General features: G+C 44.0%; 1 protein-coding gene across 6 annotated transcripts in view; it reads left to right on the top strand.

Moving 5' to 3' along the window:
• HMBOX1 (homeobox containing 1) overlaps positions 1-18561 on the top strand; it is a 121152-nt gene that overhangs the window by 40441 nt on the left and 62150 nt on the right. For all 6 annotated transcript variants that reach the window (XM_036379709.2, XM_036379705.2, XM_036379708.2 and 3 more), the window contains exons 2-3: positions 5602-5685; positions 18057-18536. In XM_036379709.2, coding sequence (XP_036235602.1) covers positions 5663-5685; positions 18057-18536 — 503 coding nt within the window. In that variant the 5' untranslated portion in view covers positions 5602-5662. The remainder of the gene's footprint in view (positions 1-5601; positions 5686-18056; positions 18537-18561) is intronic.

The following is an 18561-nucleotide window of genomic DNA, read 5'->3' as shown; positions in this document are numbered from 1 at the left end:
GGGGGACTTCTGGTGCAGCTCAGGGTCCTTTCACAGATGGTCATTTCTGCCTTTCTGGAAACCTTGGAGTTTGGGGAACTTCATGATTTTGTGACCTCAGTTTTTCTGTAGTGGGATGTGTTGCCAGTCAGCCTCAAAATGGAGCCTGGCCTCTACCTCATGCTCTAGGAAATTCCAGTAAATCTGGGCAAGGAGGTTTCTTTAGTATGGGGTTTGGGAGGTAGAAGAAGGGAGAAAGAGTTTTGACTGTGATCCTTGGCTAATTGTCCTGTGCAAATGTGCTGCAGGGCATATTGTAGGAGCAATAATTTATTTGCTTTTCTACGTTTACCTGTAATAAATGATAAGCTGTGGCTGTATCATAAGAATGAGGTGTTTGTTTTCTAAAGGGGAGAGGTTTCTGTCGATGTTTTCCCTTCAGAGTTCAGAGAAAAAAAAAACCAAGATTCCATAAAAAAATTGTAAACTTGTTAACTTGACAAGGAGCTGCTGCATTCCCTCACCATAATCCCAAAATATGGCCTGCTCCAGGGTTGTACTGTGAAAGGTTTGGTAAACAACACAGTCACAGTAAGAATGAAAATAGCAGTGGCTGGAGGTGACTTCTGGGCACTTTTTCCAAGGATTTTTGTGTTCATAAAAAGTGTTTCCGCTCACTGATGCAGGTTGCTCAGAGAAAATGAAGTCTTAAATTTTGAAGATACTCAGGACATGGTCCTGAACAACTGGTTTTGGTGGCCCTGCTTGAGCAGGGAGCTTGGATAAAAGGATTTCCACGTGGAACTGGAAGCTGCACGTCACCAAGCTGTGGGGTGTGCTCAGGAGGTGGCAGTGCCTGGAGAAGGTTCCTAGCCTTGCTTCCCAGGGCACAAATAAAACACATCCTTGAGTCATATGGCAGTGCTTTTTTTACTTTTTTTTTTTCCTAATATGCCTATTTTGGGAAAATGGGCTAGAGAGTCCTAGATTAGCTCCAGTATTTTGGACATTAGTCCTACTTTTGTGCGTGTACCCAGAAGAATTTAAGTTTTTATACAAATGCAGTACCTGGACTTTGAAAAGCACTGGGTAAATAAGAGCCTGTCTGAACATCTCCCAGGAATAAAGGACTTGGAACAGGCAGAGGAGGGCTGGAATGTGAAGCCAGACACATTCAAAGTAGAAATCAAGTATGAATTTGTAATGGAGAGGGTGATTAAACACCAGAATGAACTGGAGTGGAGGGATCCTTGGTCTCTTGCTGGTTTTGAGGCAGGCTGTTCTGGGACAGAAGTTAAACCAGGTTACAGCTTTACTTCACGCTGGCCTCAGTGTAGAGAAACCTACTGAATCCAAAATCATTTAGGTTGGAAAAGACCTCCAAAATCATCCAGTTGGAATGAGTCCCACCTTTGGGAGATGCTTGTCACCCAGACTAAAGCATTGAGTGACGCATCCAGTTGTGCCTTGGGCACCTTCACCACCTCTCTGGGCCCATTCCAATGTTTAACAACCCTTTCCATGAAGAAATTCCTCCTGGTGTCCAGCCTGAACCTCCCAACACATGTTCATGGACATGTGTACACACATGTGCACAGGGTCCACCCAGAAGACCTCACGATTCCTACAGACCTTAGGCTGTACATTGAGTAAAAGACCTAAATTTTCAAATTTTTGTTGTTTCTAGGAGAGTATTGGTTTGTAATTATGCGTGGAGTTGGGGATCTGCCTTTGCTGCATGTTCAGCAGTGGTAGAACTTTGTTCTTAGGGCTGAATTTCTTCACCAGCCTGGACCTTGGTGGTTTCTGTATTTCAGGAGTGATGTGACAATTGTAGTGCTGGGGCCTCTGCTGTGTTCAGCCACTGATACTGCCCTGGATGGCTTTTAGCCAAGAATTCAGCCCCTCTGTTCATGTTTTACTTAGGTCAAAATGTTGATGTTTGTCTTCCCCAAGGACAAAAGCTTTTAGTTTGTTATTTGTAAATCCCATTTTAAGAACTCACCAAGGAAGGTATTAGTGAAATACGAAATGATGGCTTTTAAAAAAAAAAATTTATACTGTGTGAGTCACTCAGAAATTAAAAGAGAAAATTAGTTTCTCTTCCAAATAAGTGATATCAGCCTCATCTTTACCAAGTGACTTTCTCCTTGCTTCTGCTGGGTGTTGTGGATCAGGGTGAACTCTACTTCAAAACATTTAATTGCACACAGTGCGAAATGAAGAAAACTGAAGGGGATCCCAAGAATGTATTAAAAATCAGAACTAAAATGAGAATGATTTCATGTCAAGTGAGACAAATGCAGAGTTGATACTCCAGTGCTTCACACTTCCACTTGTCCTTGGCACTGAGAAAATGAGATTTTTAATATCTGAAAAACAGATTGCCATGAAGACTCATCCATTGTAAATTTAAGCTGCCTTTATAGCAACTTAAGCTGGGAACAAGATTGTTCATTACATCTGATTCTACAACTGCAGCCATGATTTCCATATTAATAGTGACTGTTTTTTTTTTTCTTATTGTCTCTACCAGAAATAGGAAGGGGAGCTGGTTGTGTTTCCCCCCCAGTTAGCAGATAATTTATTTAATGAATAATGCGAAAAGGGCAAAGGTTTGTGAGTTCTCACTCCCATATCACCGCAAAGAGTGGTGACACCTGCCTTGGCCTGCTGTGCTCAGACTGCTTTGGTGCTAAAAGGAGATTGAGGAAAAGAGGGATATTGACTCATGATTCAGAGTCAGGATTTGTTGCTGATGGAATTTATGTTGGTCGGGATTGAATTGTTTTGACTCCGATTTTAGGTGAAGGGTTTGCTTGTTCCCTGCCCGACGTGCCCTTAAGAGACAAAACCATTGAAGCAACTTCTCACATGTGTCTGGGGGTGGGGAAGGTATTTCTGTGCCACTGAACTTTAGACCAACGTGGAGTCAAAGACTGTTTGTGCCCCTTTTCAATAGCGGCCGCTGGGGCTGGCAGCGGCCGGAGGAAGCACCAGCTTCCTCTCCTTTCTCTGGAGCTGGGTTTCCTTTCACCAGCCCTGCTCCCAAGGCAGACCTGAGCCTTCCCTGTCCTTCCTTTCTTCATCTGGGACGGTTTGTGGTTGCATTCTGAGTGTAGTAAACCTGCTTGACACTTAAATGTAACAAAACCAGAGAATTATCCCTATTTTCTCATGGATTTGCTGCTGTTTATTTCTGCTGAAATCCTGACGTCCTCTGTCTGCACTCACAGATCTGCAGTCTCTTGAAAAGCTCATCTTCCTCCTCTGATCACGTCCCATATTTGGTCTAGATCCTAATGGCTCTTCTCTTAAACCATCTGAGGTCCATACCAGCTTTTTCCTCTTTCATTGCTATCACTAATATCATCCTCCTCCCTTTGTCATCTCAAAACCTGAGTTACAGCAGCCTTTTCTTTGCTTCTCTTATCTCATCTCCTCATGTTCTACTTTTAATCCTGCATTTCATGATGATGGAAGGTGATTTTTTTTTTTCCCTTTCTGGTGCTACATCCATACTCTTCACCATGAATGCAGATCTTTCTCTGAGGAATCTAGTTCTTTATCATTAGCCCCTCTGACCTTCAGAAAGTTTGTATATATTCAAGTCTAATTTGTTCCTCTTTGGAAAACAAAACAGCTCTCTGTATTAAAATTTGGCAAGAAGTCAGCAGCATGATCTCATATTTTTTGTGACTGCCTCGGGGAATATGTTTAAAATGCAGTTAAGAGATTTGTCAGAGGAGGGGTTTGGTGGGGGAGTCTCTCTAAAAGGTTTGGGGTGGCTGACAGGGAGGGCCCTGGGTGTTTGGCTCTTCATCCATCAGTGGTTTGGTGTCGGTGATTCTCTCCCAGCTCGCAGAACGTGGCCTCTGGGGGTCTGCTGGGACCATTCGTCTTGGTCACCTCTTTTCCTGGAGAGAAGGAGGCAGCTCAGGACCTCAGGGTGGGCCAAATGAGTTGTTCTGGAAGAGCAGCAGCCAACTCTCAGCACCTCCCCTCCCTGGAAACACCCAGAGCTCTCCCTGGCCACAGCTGGGTGGCAGAAGGCTCTTGTGGACAGGCTTAAACCTCCCAGGAAAGCTGGTGGTCAAAAGCTGAGCGCTTCCACTTCTGGGAAAGCTCATTCAGCCCAGCCTTTGGTCCTGAAAGTTCATGAGGTTCTTCATGGAGGAAAAATGGGTGAAAAACCACATAGAGATGATATCACCATCTCTGGAGGGATTTAGGAGCCATGCAGATGTGGCACTTGGGGACAGCCTTGGCAGTGCTGGGGTAACAATTTCACTTCATGGTCTTGATGGAGGTGTTTTTCCTCCTGTGCTCTGCTTTGTGAGACCTCATGTGGAATTCTGTGTCCAGCTCTGGGGTCCTCAGCACAGGGAAGATGTGGAGATGTTGGAGTGAAACCAGAGGAGGCCACAGAGCTGCTCTGAGGGCTGGAGCCCCTCTGGAGCCAGACTGGGAGAGCTGGGAATGTTCAGCCTGGAAGAGGCTCCAGGGAGAGCTCAGAGCCCCTTCCAGGGCCTAAAGGGGCTCCAGGAGAGCTGGAGAGGGATTTGGGACAAGGGATGGAAAGACAGGACAAGAGGGAATGGCTTCCCAGTGCCAGAGGGCAGGGATAGATGGGATATTGGGAAGGAATTGTTGGCTGTGAAGGTGGGGAGGCCCTGGCAGAGGCTTTCCAGAGAAGCTGTGACTGCCCCTGGATCCCTGGAAGTGTCCAAGGCCAGGCTGGACAGGGCTTGGAGCAGCCTGGGACAGTGGAAGGTGTCCCTTGGCAGGGGGAGGGACAGGATGAGCTTTAAGGTCCCTTCCAACCCAAACCATTCTGGGGTTCTGTGATCTTAGAGAGCTTTTCCAGCCTAACCAGCTCAGTGCCTCTGCATCCCTGTGCGCACAGTGGGCTCCATCTGGGAGAGGTGCAGTTCTTCCCCAACATCTTCAGCAGGTGTTGAGGGAGGAACAGTCATTCTCTGGTGTCTGGATCACTTTTAACCACTGAGAAGAGCCAAGATGTGTCCGTCCATGGCTGCTCTCCATGGATTAGCAATCCACAATTGCTGATGTTACAGATGGAGCAGAGGAAAATTATCCCATGCATCTCCCTGTGCTGCTGTATCCACTCATTTTCTATCCCAGCTTTGCCTGGATAGAACATCCTGCTTTTCTCTTGCCTCTTGGTTAATAGTTTGACTTTTGGAGCACTTTCAGTCCGTGTTAGTTTGTGGAGAAAGTCATCAGCAGTGATAGCTGAGGAAAATTCTATTAGGTCATTCCTCCTCAGAACACAGTACCTGTCTCCTGAGCTCTTTGAGGATGTTGGCCAAATAATCCTTTTAATAGCTTTTGTGAGTTAAAAGGGTAGGTAACTGTCATAAGGCTAAATGATTGCATAGATTAATTTACTTGTGGTCGAAAGAAATCAATTGTAATTTAAATTTTTGTCTCTGGACTGATTACAACACCAGACATCAACTTTCTCCATAAGAATCTACCGTGTGCATTGAGGTCTGTGAGTCTGGATTAGTGACAGATTATCCAGAATGATGTGATTGGATCCCTTTGCCTCCCCCAGACATCTCTAATGTTCTTGGATCTTTTCCTTGTGTCTTCCAGAATGGTGAATAACACTGAAGACCCTCAAGAGGCTTTGTAACGTCCCATCCTCATGTAAAGTATGCTCAGAACTTTTCCAGTAGTGTAAGTACAAGCTGAAGAAACTCATAATAATTAAGAGTAATTTTGTGGTGTTGTTCTGTTAAATTGTCTAAAAAGAGCAGAGAAATGGTTACAACGATTATGAGCAGTTTGCTCAGTTGGAGAGTGTCACTGGTTTAGTGGAAGATTTAAACCAGAGAAGACATTTAAACCAGAAATAGTAAAATAACTGGACATTTAAATTAGGGAGTAGTAACATTGAATTGCTCACTTGGTCTGGCTCATGTATTGTTTGTGCTTCTGCATTTCTGTCACTGAAACAGAAGGAAAATGATGCAGTTCTTAGAAAATCAGTCTTGATCAGAGAAAAATCAGTGTTGAAGGAGAGATCTCCATACAGCAACTGAACAAATAGGAGGGATAAAGAGTTTAACTCCACTCTAGCTTTACTGAAAGGGATGAGCCACCTTCAATTTAGTTGCTTCTGGCAGAGACAAAAAACCTGGGGCACCTCACTTAATCCTGGTGCTGGATGCCTTGGTCCAAGCAACTCAAGTATCTTCAGTGCCAACCGAGGTTGTCCAAATCTCATTGTGTAATTTCAAATCAGTTCTGTCACATCTCTTCAATTTCATTGGTTTCCATGCTGTTTCTTCAATAAATAAGCAAATGAATTCAAATTTTGAAGCTTGTCAGGCTGAAAGGAAGGGCTTGACCTGCACTGTGCTGTCACTGGCCAGTCCTGTATGGCTGTTCACAATATCCCTGTTACAGGCACAACCAAGTGCTCATCCCCTGCAATCAGATTCCTGAGATACTTTGACCTCTTGATTTCAGATTGTTCTTTCTGTCAGGTCTGGAAAGAGAAACCTTTTCTGCAGGATAGGTAGCAAGGAACTGGGCTGCTGGGAATGCATCACATTTTCCCTGATGGATTATCTCAAGGATGAAGATCTATCCCTGGACAGTGATAGTGCAAGTGGCAGTGCAGCCACAGCCTTCTGTAGAAGGAGTCACAGCAAAAAATAATGACTGACAGGGATTTAGTGTTGGAAACCAAACTCCAATGGATTTCAAAAAGCCATTAATTAGTGATTTTCTGTTGCTGGTGGTTTAGGGTTCTGTTCAAAACTGGTGGTTTCCTACTTTGCTGCCAGTCCCTTGAGCCACCTCCTCTTCTTCCTTTTAGCTGGAAGGATGTTGGAGTTCAGTATTAAAATCACCACTTGAAATTGTAAAGATCTGGTTCACAGCAGGAGAGAAGTCTGAAGGTAAGGCCACATCACCCTGGGCATCTTTGTTATCCCAGTAATTTGGAGTTTGCTGGGTGACCTCAGAGCTCCTCTGTGCTTTGAGTGAATACAAGGACATCTCACAGCTTTGTGTCAGGCTTTGGTCAGAAATTTCCAGACTGGGAATTGCATAGCTTGAATTTCCTGTGCTTTAGCTCAATTTCAGTCATGTTCTGCCCCTGTGCAGTTTTCTGCTGCCACCTCCCAGCAGAGCAGTAGCAGCTTCCTTGATTTATTCCAGTGTATGTGCAGTTAATATGGCCATGGAAGATGCTGTAGAAGTAGAGGTTAATCATTTTTGACTGAGGGAAAACTGGGGGGAACTTATTTGGAGGGGATTAGAGAGTATTAAATTAGAGGAAATGGGCCAAGATGACCCATTTAGATAGAAAGTTTCCAGATTAAACCACAGATATCTTTTAAAAAGGGTAAATGGGATTGTGAAGGGGAAAGAAGAAAATGGAGCCTTAAAAAATTTAAAAGTTTGAATTTAAAATTGTGATTAAGATTGAAGAGTTGCAGAACTGCTATGGTAAGAGAATAGTTGGGTTACTCCTAAGAGTAGGAGTTACCTGGGTGCAAGTTATCATTTCACTGCCTCATTTTACCCTTAGTAGGATGAGTCAGTGCTGGAGAGGAGTTTGAGGTGTGTGAACCCAGAACTCTTGATCCTGGCCTCACAGGAATTAAGAATTCATCTAAAACTAAGCCCTGTAGCCAACAGCTTTATCTCTATTGGGCTCCCCATAAATATGGGAGTAATTACTTGAGCTTTGTACTCTATATTGATTAATTAATATGTGTTAATAGTGATCTATGACTATCAGTATGTTTTACATCCCTCAAAGTATGATTTCTGATAGAACCAGACAGTTTCACTGTTGTCACTTCAAATTTACCAGGATGATCAGGCCAGTGCTTATGAATTTAACTGCCAGCAATGGCAGGGAAGTCTGGGCAGTGAATAAAAGAAAATCAGGGTGAATAATGCAGGTGGAGAAGGACTGGATTGAAGCCTTGTCATCATTTGGGAAAAATAACAGGAAGAAAAGAACAAGAGTGTAAACTCTACCAAGTCAGCACAGATTGAAGAGCAAGCACTGGACTTGGAGTGCCTCAGAAAATCACCACAGGCTGAGCTGTGCCTGTGCAGTGTCCTTGAAATGTGACACAGAACAGGTTAATTAAACTCAGGTAACAGAAAACTCAGCTGATTTTCTCCTTTTGTCTTCGGTGACAAGGTATTTTGTAAATAGTGGGTGACTCTGGGAGCATTCATTTGGCTTTTTTAGCTTCTTTAACTGAAACAATGTCCTGCCTGAGTCCTTGGTTTCACTTTAAGATAAACCAGATGAGTTAATTCATGATTTCATAGCAAAAGTGACCTAAAGAAAAAATCTTGTTGAATGGTAAAGTTCTTTTCCTCAAAAGGGTTTGGCACAGCTGCCCAGGGAAGTGGGGGATTCCCTTCCCTGGAGGGATTTAAAAGCTGTGTGGATGTGACACTTGGGGACACTGGTTAGTGGTGGCCTTGGCAGTGTGGAATGTAGACTGGGTCTTGTCTGTCATGGAGGAGATTTCCCTGGTTTGGGTCTGGGTTACACAAAGACATGTTTGTTGCTTAATTAAGAGCATTAATTAGGATATTAATTTCTTTCTGAAATGCTTTTAACTAAAATAAAACTCCAGTATGGAAGCAGCAGTGGCCAGAAGCCCATGGTTTTTGCTGTTACGATTTATTTTCTTCAAGGAGACACTGTTATCTATTCCTAAGTTTTCCAAGTGTAATTTCTGTCTTCACTAAGGCTGTGCCAGTAATACTGCACCTACAAACTGTTTTTCTAGTGGAAAATGATTTGCTTTGTAGTTAAACACAAAAACAGGGGTAGGTGACGTTCAGCTGTTTGCTGGGTTTGGATTTTAGTTTCTGAAGTAATTAATTTCTCTTTTAAGGAAGTGTTTTAGTTAGTGCTGGTGATAGGTCCTGAAGGAGAATGAAGGTGCCTGAAATACTTCAGAATGTCTCTTTTTCTTTATGTGTGGAAGAGGTGGTGGAAATCCTGGTGATGGCTTTGCTTCAAAGTTGTCCTGCACTTTGTCATGTGTAATGCTATAGATGAACCCTGTATGTGGGGTAAGAAAATGCTCAAGAGTTTGGCCAGGCTCTTGTTCTGCCTTCTTGCAAAATTCCTGAGTGACTTTGAAGGAGTCATTTGGACTTGTCCAGAGTCCAGCCCCTCTCTGGGAGCTCTTGGTCGCAGAAATTACTGTAGTGTTACTTGCCTGCCTCACAGGTATCTTGTGATTGGAGTATTTAGATACCCCAGGGGGCAGAATTATTGGGGAAGAGTTCTGAGACTCTGCCTACGTTTTAATAAAGGATTGGTCAAATTTTGAAATGAAATGGAGGAGGCAGAAGACGGCACTGTACCCTGTTATCTTGACGGCTGAAAATGATGAATTATTGTAGAATCCCAGAGTGTTTTGGGTTTGGGTTGGAAGGGACCTTAAAGCTCATCCTGTCCCACCCCTGCCATGGGCAGGGACACCTCCCACTATCCCAGGTTGCTCCAAACCCCATCCAACCTGGCCTTGGACACTTCCAGGGATGTGTCAGTCTGGTGTCTAGGGCAGGCCCATGTCTCAGTTTTATTGATGACTTTTTAAATGACTGTTTCTTCACATGGATTACACTATTTCAGTGTGTTCATGAAATTTACTGTAACTAAAGCACACAAGTCCTGCTTTGAGAGCTGTTACAGAGCTTATATATCCAAAGTTTAGTCTTTGGCTCCCAAATCCAAGAGCTCCTCCTTGCTCTTGGCACAGGTTTGGGCTTTGGGCCCTGGTTCAGCACTCAGCTGCCACTACAGTTTTTCTCTCTGTTTGTTAGTCCTGCTGTGATCCCTCATTCTGCCCTTGAATCCAGGCTCAGAGTTTGAATTCCTGCCTTGTTGCTGAAGAATTGCAACAATAGCAGGAAACCCAGATTTTGGAAGTAGGGAAGGTTAGGGTTAGACAGATAAGGTGTCAGTGTGAATCAGTGCGTGCCTTGAGTAGAATTCAGAAGTATCTGGCTGCCAGCCCTGTGCTTAGTCAGAGGTCAGTCCCTTTTGTAAGACTTGGATTATGACAATAATTGCCATTTATATTATATTTTTGCCTTGTAAGATCAATCTCAAGTTCTCTCTCTCTTTCCCAGAGATGTAAAGCAGAGTAAGTTACTCACCCAAGTGGCAAAACGACTGGGTGTGCTCACTGCCAGCATCCATTAAAATTATTTTATCAGCAGAGAATTTCAGAGAATAAGTGGAAGAACAGCTTGTGTAGAGCAGTGACTCGGGGTTTGGGGCTCTTTAACCAGCTGAGAAACTTGAAGCCTCCTGAAGAAACGATGTGTTGATATTCTGCTCTCAGCTTGCCTCCTCTAATTTGTGTAGCGGTGAGTATTTGATTACGCCGGATTTATTTTCAGAAGTTTCAGGCTGCTCTTATTAATTGTCCCCATTTTGATCGAAGGCGTGTGGCAGAGCTCTGCATTCCAGAGCTGCTGTTTTGCATCCCTAAACAGAGCTGCTGATGCTGGGGCTCTGGGGCTCAGCTCAGAGCCTGATTTCCCTCCTTGCTGCAGCACGAGGCTCTCGTTTCCCTGGCATGAGAGCAGTCATTACAAGAATTACATTTTGTTTGTGAATCAGGATGAATGGGAGTAAAGGCCTTTTTTTTTTTTTTTTTTGAAAATCAGAAGCCAGAGATGCAACTGCAGGAGATAATTATGCAAACGTATGGGTGAGGATGGCTCTGTGTTCGTTGACATGATGAGCACTTCAGGCCTGAGGTTTTTTCTTTTTTTCTCTCTCTCTCTTTTGAAAACTGATACAACTCCTCTGAAAATACTGGAGTTGCAACTGATGAGCATAAGTGATGAGTCAGATCCTTAATCCTCTGTTATGCCTCAGAATTCACAGCATCAGCTCCTGGTTTTGAAGGCAGCTTTGCTTAATATGGTGCAAAGTTTTAGGTGGTTCTGAAATATTTATATTGCTGTGAATCATTGAGGCACACAATGGTTTGTGTTGCAAGGAACCTTAAAGATCATCTCATTCCAATGGCAGGGATGCCACTCACTGTCCCAGGTTGCTCCAAGCTCTGTCCAACCTGGCCTTGGACATTTCCAGGGATGCAGGGACAGCCACAGCTTCTGAGAAACTTCTGCCAGGCCCTCACCACCCTCCAAATTGAAGGAGATTAATTTGTTCAGTAAGAACAGAAAAAGCCAAACCTTGAATTTCAGAAGACTAGATACTGTTATGCCCTAAATGCCCCAATTCTATTCCAGCAGTGCCTTAGAGCTGCCCTGGAAGGGTCACAGTCTCTGCCTCTAGGCTTGATCCTTGTTTGTCCCTTCTAACTCAGAACATTCTGGGATTTTTTTGGTGATACATGTCAGTGCTGTTGGTGGAACAGCTGTAGCTCAGTGAAAGCCCTTCCTTTGAGTGTCTTGTAAGAACCAACTGCATCCTTTGGGATGGAGTGAAGGGTTGGATGGAGCCCTGATCAGCCTCATCTCTCAGTGCCATCCCTGCCCATGGCAGATGAGCTTGAAGCTCCCTTCCAACCAACATCAGCATGGAATTCTGTGTAGAAAAGGAAGGACTGAGTTAAACTATACTTTAAACTATACTTTTGGATCTCATAAATATGTGTGGAGATAGAAAAAAGCTTGCATAACCTAAAACAGGGTTAAAAAATCACCGTGGGCAGCTGGAAGTGGAGTTTCTTTGTAGTTGCTGGTTCTTATAGGAAGCATCTGGAGCAATACTTCATGTGGATTTGGTGCTTGAATGTCAGACTGGGTGATAAGCAAATTGCATTGCTTTGGAAATAGCAATGCCATCCTTAATGCCCCTTTTTAATATCAGGAGGACATCCACCTCCAGAGCTGCTCAGGCTGCAGTTCTCACCAGTAATGGATGCACAGACACACAAGGAAAATCTGGCAGGTTAAGGAGTTCAGCTTCCAAGTGTGATGGTAGTTAAAACTCTGGTTTAATTAAAGAGTTGTAGAAAGTGATTTTTTAACTGTGTACTTTGGAAGAACCTATTTCAACTGGAAAGCCACAATTTATGTTGTGATTTTCCTCTTCCGTTTAAATGGTGAGATGGCAGTGAATGACACTAAGGAGGTGCCTCTGATGTTGTGAAAAATGCTGGTGCTCTAATAAATGAGATGACAGATGCTGGATGTCCCTGTGAGCAGGCCAGTGCAGTGCAGAGGTGTCCTACCCTGTGCTGTGGGTCAGACAAGGGGAAATGTTGGCATCTCTCCTCATCCTGCTCTCCTCAGTTGATGGGACTCGATCAGAATCATTCTTAAACCAATTACCAGACTTAGGATCCTGTTCTGAACACTTTGGCTCTTGCCCACATCCATATTATGCAGATTATATCAAATATAGGTCTTACAGCAGAAAGCTCAACTGGTTTTGTAAGTCTTAAGCTTTGCTTATTAGATAAAGCTGTGAATTTTAATGGGAATGGAGAAGGACCTCTGCAGAAGAGCATCTCCTCAGTGATGCTAGAGTGCTTCCTACTCATCTACAGTGAGTAGAAGAGTGGAAAAAATGATTTCTTGTGATCATTAAAGGGTCCAGAGCCATTTTCTCAAGTGTTAGAGGTGTTAAGGCTGCTGTCTGGCCTTATTCCCAAACGGGTAATTGAATTGCTTTGAACTTCTGCGAGTTCAATTGGACATGGACTTAACTCGTAGCTGTTTTTATGGGATTATTCTGCTGTGCTCCATCACCTAGAAAGTTAAGTGTTGGGTAAATGATTCTTGTATCAGCGTGGGCTTGGGCTGTGAGAGTAGGTGAGAAACCCTTGATGTGTTTTTCCTTACTTTTCTCTCTACATTGCAGGAAAATAAGGGAAGAGAGCACTCTGGCCATATATCCCCACTGGAGATCAGAACAGTCAGACTGGGGAGGGAACCCCACATCCAAAGGGTGAAATTAATTAAAAAAAAAAAAAAAGAGGTTAAATAAACCTTGATGGAATGAGAAGGACAGGCAGTGCTGGTGAGAGCAGCCCTTGAACAGCCTCACTCCACAAAGTCCCCTCAGAAGGGGAGGAGTGGTGCTGCATTGGGCTGGTTGGGACCTGCTGGATATTTTATATCTGTGGGTTTGGGCTGGAAATAAATTCCTTTTTATTCACCTCCTTAGAGTTCTCCCTTCAGTCTGATATTCAGGTACCTCAGGTTGCTTGTGGATGAGCCGTGAAAGATGAGCATGAAGTTTTAATGCTTTAGAATGGTACAATTGGACCATCTTTTGGGGGGATGATTGCCAACTTAGTGTAAGGAATGTAAATAAATTTGATATTTTAGGCTACTTAGATTTTTTTTTTCTGCCAGAACTTAAAAGAAACTTTGTCTTAAAGGGCAAGATTTAGTTGTTAAAAATCAGTCACTTTTAGTTTTGAGCTTAATTAGAAATTTGCAGAGGTTTTGCTTGCAAAATTTCAGGGAGAAAAAATTTACAGCTGTTCTCCCTTGGTTATCTCGCCTTTTTTTGGGTGTCTCCCCAAGGAAATTTGACAGCCCATTGTCGGTGGTGAGAGTATTGATAGCAGATAAAGCATGGGATGTAGAGGATATTTTGCTACACAGGCAGCAAAGTTTGCCTACAGCAAAGTCAGTCCACAGACCTGTTCTCAGGAAAAATATTTTCCATCCTAATTTTCTTCTATACCCCCCAATCATTCTGCTTGTCTCTATCTTATTTTATTCCTTGCTACTTTTGCAGTTGATTGTATTTCAAAAGGAAAAAGAGAGGGAAATAAATTGAATTACAGGTAGCCAGAGGAGTGCAGGAGGATAAGAGGCTCTTACTGCAGTGTGTGGGGGGGATGAAGTGCTGGAGAATATTCACTCTTTAATGAGGTGAATGAAATTAGGGTGATTCTAAAATGGTTGATTTAATTAACTGCTTTGTAAATTGATCTTTAAACAGGATAAGTTTATTAAAATATTTTAAAAAGGGAAAATAACCAAAGCCCTGCTCGAGTAACAGTTTGAAATAATGCTTGCTGTAGTTATTCATTAAAAAGTTGTGGATAGTTGGCAATGTTGGAACACGTTCAATAATACCACATTTTGCAATATTTGTTTTGGGGTTTTAATGGAAAATTCCAAGTTCCTGCAGCTGTTTTCAATCCTAAAAGTCCCTCAGGAGCATTATTTCTAGATCTCATGGCTGTGGAGAAAAGCACATGAAGATGGGAACGGGAGTTCCAGATCAAGAAGACCAATGAGATGTGTCAGTGCAATATTTGCTGAGTGTGCAAATATAAGCAAGGCACTTTGGGCATCTCTGTATGACTTTAGTGAGACCAGCAGGGAGATGCTCTAATTTTGGTTCTTACCTCTTAAAAATTACCCAGAAGTTGCCTTAAAAGTTATAGAGGGCTGGACTAATTCTTTGCATGGACAGACAAGCAGAAAATTGATTTTAGTTTGGGGTTTTTTTCAGTTTGTCCACATTTTTCCAGTGCTTGTGTTAAATACGATATCATGGAGTTAATTTGACATTAAGTTTGCTGCTCTTACATTACTTTCTGCAAGGCTTTAAAGTCCATTGATGAATAGGACTTCAGAACACAAGTTGGAAATCACTGAATATCTTATTCTTGGGGCAGAGGGTGGCCTTGCCCAGCAGCTTTTGCATCCTTGTGAATTGAAATTCCTGCACAAGCTCAGCTGTGTCAAAGAGGGACAAATTGAGGCCATGAGCAACAAGAGGTCAACCGCTGCCCCTGCATCTGAGAACTCTGTACTTCATTAGCTGGAATTCACTAAAGGACACTTAGGATTCACCAAATCATTGTGTGTAATTCACTAAAGGAGATTAATTTGGCCTGGGCACCCAGATCCAGGAGCTGAGCCCTGGCACTTCAGACAAATTAGGAATGACACCCAAATTTTAGAGAGAGTCGCTGGCCATGGCCACCAACTGCTGCAGGAGGTGGTGAGGCCCTGGCACAGGGTGCCCAGAGAAGCTGTGGCTGCTCCATCCTTGGAAGTGTCCAAGGCCAGGCTGGACAGGGCTTGGAGCACCCCAGGATAGTGGAAGCTGTCCCCGCTCATGGCAAGGGGTGGAACTAAATGATTTTACAGCCCCTTTCAATTACCCTTCTGTAATTCCACGATTCTGTGTTGCTTGACATTCTTGAAGCCATCTGGAAAGTCTTGCTTTTGTCAGATGGGAGTTTTTTAGTTCACGGGGCTACAAGGACAAAAGTTCTGGGTTTCTGCATCTGTGATAAATTAATGATTAAATAATTTAAAGTATGCTTTAGTATTAAATGCTGAAGAGTGGAGGTAATTCTGGTTGGAGGCTCTGGCTCATTAAATTCTCCAGTTCAAACAAAGAACCTGAGCACATGAAACTTGGTATTGACAGATAAATGATCTGGGAAATGGTGACATTAGAAACATCAGTAAGAAATGCCCAAACCAGGTGTTGCCCTGAGGAAGGGTGAGCTGGCGTATCCAGTGAAAACCACCTCAAGGCCAGATGTTTAAAGAGATTTTTCTGCTTGAAAATGGTGCTGCTCAGAGCTGGCTGTGATGAGTCAGTAAGTCCTTGTGACACTTCTCCCAAAGCTGGGAGAGGAGGATGGAGCAGCCCTGCCTCCTCCACAGGCCAAACCTGGAACACAACGTCTGGTTCCAAATGCTCCCCGCCAAGCTCCGAAGGTCTCAGCCTGGGATGCCACTTCCAAATTGGGGTTGTTACAATTCCAGGTCAGTTGCAGGTTGACTGCTGCATTGCCTGCCATGCCCTCCTGTGGTTCAACAGTCTGGGTGCTTGTCTTGGAAAATTTTAAATGGCCTGGACATTTCCAGTAATCAGTTTTCCAGAGGACAGCACATTCCCGTTGGGCTGAAGCGCTGATGTGGATGTAGAACGTCTGTCTTCTCACACAGGCATTTTCTTGGATGGGAGTCATCCCCTTGCATTGTCCTCCTGCTTCCTTCTCCCACAAAACAATCTAAGGAGCTCAGTAGTTGCTGGATGAGGGCAAAGATGAGATTTTCTTCTCATTTCTGTATTTCCCAGGCTGCAAGTGCCATTTTTGTGGATTTGTGTATCCTGGCTTTGTCTTTACAGCTCTACTTCAGCTCTACTCCAACAAGCCAGTTCTCAGTGTTGTTCTTAAGCCCCAACTATGGATCTTGAGTCATTCCATGATTCCTGTTAGGAACTTCTCTGTGCCAGGGCAGAAATCACAGAATCACAGAATAATGAGGTTGGAAGAGACCTCTAAGATCATTGAGTCCAACCTATGCCCTAACACCTCAACTAGAGCACAGCACCAAGTGCCATGTCCAGTCTTTTTTTAAACACATCCAGAGATGGTGATTCTGCCACCTCCCTGGGAAGAACATTCCAGTACTTTATTATTCTTTCTGTGAAAAATTTCTTCCTAACATCTAGTCTATACCTTCCCTGACATAGCTTGAGACTGTGTCCTCTAAATGGACATAAGGAGTCATCCTCAAAATTTGTGGGGAGGAATAGGCAGCCCTGGAAGGTCTCTCAGTCTGACAGCCTTTTTCACAGGGTCCTTGGAATTCTTCCTTGACTTTCCCTCAGCTATGATTTGCTCTGGCTCTCAGGGATTGTACATCAGCTCTGTCACGTCTCCTGGAGTTTGAGCGATCTCTTCACCCTGCTCTCCTGCAGGAATGGCAATAAACCCTTGACTCACGAGAAGATTCCCGAGAAGGATGGAAAATGCCATATTCTGCTTGCCAAGTTCTGCCTGCCCTCCATCTGCCATCCCTTCTTCTCAAGATCCAGAGTTCTGAAGGAGGAGATCTTGTTTTTTGTGTGACATTTGGATCTGTAGCCAGGAGACTTAGGAATGAAGCGCGATTAAGGGAGCATACTGGGATTTTTTTTCAGTTCCATTTCTGGGCTTTGCAGCAAATAATATTCATTGTTCTGGCACCTTGGGAAGTTTAGGAGTTAAAAATGATTTTGTTGAGCCACCAGGATGGTCAAGTTACCTAAGGAGCCAATCTTTAGAGGAGAAAAAGCTGAAGACTTATTTCTTTAAATGAAAGCTGAGGAGTAATTGGATGTGCTGCACTTTTCCTTGTCAGGGCAGGCAATCTGTGACAACATTCCAGGTTCAAAAGTTCCTAACTTCAGAAATCCAACTTCAGTCAAATCAACTTGGGTCCTACAGGCCACTAGAATTTCCGCTGGGTGTGTTTTTATCTTCTTTTTTTTTTCAAGGTAGCAACAAAAGTTAGGGCAACTTGAACTCTTTGTAGTTAAGATTTGAAAGAGTAGAGATTCATAAATCTCATGTCATAACTGGTGAAAACTTGTCCAGAAAAACTCAGATCTGTGGCCCCCACAGAAATCTGAGATTCCTGTCTGGTGGGTACTTAACACTAGGCAAAATTTTGTCTGGGATCAAGTTGCAGCCATAATTACTGAGCAACCACAGTCTCTGTAGCTGTGGTTTATCAAAAACAAAAAAAAAAAGGGCACAAACTGCAGGGTGTGGGGAATGTCAGGAGGGGTCTGAATTGCTGTTGGAGCACTCCAAGGAAAAGAAACCCTTTGCTGTGTAGTGAGATTGGCATTCATGGCAGGTGTCCAGCTGAGGTTGGTTGGAGGTGGATTTTGGAGCTGCCGTGTGGAGGTGGATTTTGGGGCTGCCAGAATTTATAAAGTACCTTCCACGTGCCATGTAGAACTATTGAACTGAAATATTTTGTATTTTCCCTCATTTCCAGCCTGCTGGAAACCATGTCTCACTACACAGACGAGCCAAGGATTCACCATAGAGCACAAAAGGGCACAAACTGCAGGGTTGGTGCAGGTATGGGGAATGTAGGGAGACGTCTGAAATGCTGTTGGAGCACTCCAAGGAAAATGAACCCTTCTGCTGTGTACTGAGATTGGCATTCATGGCAGGTGTCCAGCTGAAGTTGATTGGAGGTGGATTTTGCTGTGATTTGCACTAGAATTCATAAAGCACCTTCCACGTACCACGTAGAACTATTGAACTGAAGTATTTTGTATTTTCCCTCATTTCCAGCCTGCTGGAAACCATGTCTCACTACACAGACGAGCCAAGATTCACCATAGAGCAGATCGACCTCCTGCAGCGCCTGAGACGCACTGGAATGACCAGGCATGAGATCCTGCACGCCCTGGAAACCTTGGACCGTCTGGACCAAGAGCACAGCGACAAATTCGGGAGAAGATCCGGCTACGGAGGCGGCTCCTACGGCAACAGCACCAACAACGTGCCGGCATCGTCCTCGACGGCCACGGCTTCCACGCAGACGCAGCACTCCGGGATGTCCCCGTCCCCGAGCAACAGTTACGACACCTCCCCACAGCCTTGCACTACGAATCAGAACGGGAGGGAGAGTAACGAGAGGTTGTCTGCCTTCAACGGGAAGATGTCGCCCACCCGCTACCCCCTGGCCAACAGCCTGGCCCAGAGGTCCTACAGCTTCGAGGCTTCCGAGGAGGACTTGGACATCGACGACAAAGTGGAGGAGCTGATGAGGTGAGTGATGGTCTCTGTAAAAGGT

Source organism: Molothrus ater, chromosome 3 (assembly GCF_012460135.2).
Source record: "Molothrus ater isolate BHLD 08-10-18 breed brown headed cowbird chromosome 3, BPBGC_Mater_1.1, whole genome shotgun sequence".
In the NCBI taxonomy this organism is placed as follows: Eukaryota; Metazoa; Chordata; class Aves; order Passeriformes; family Icteridae; genus Molothrus; species Molothrus ater.
The sequence above is the reverse complement of the archived record's forward strand: the minus strand, read 5'-3'. Positions and strand labels throughout refer to the sequence as shown.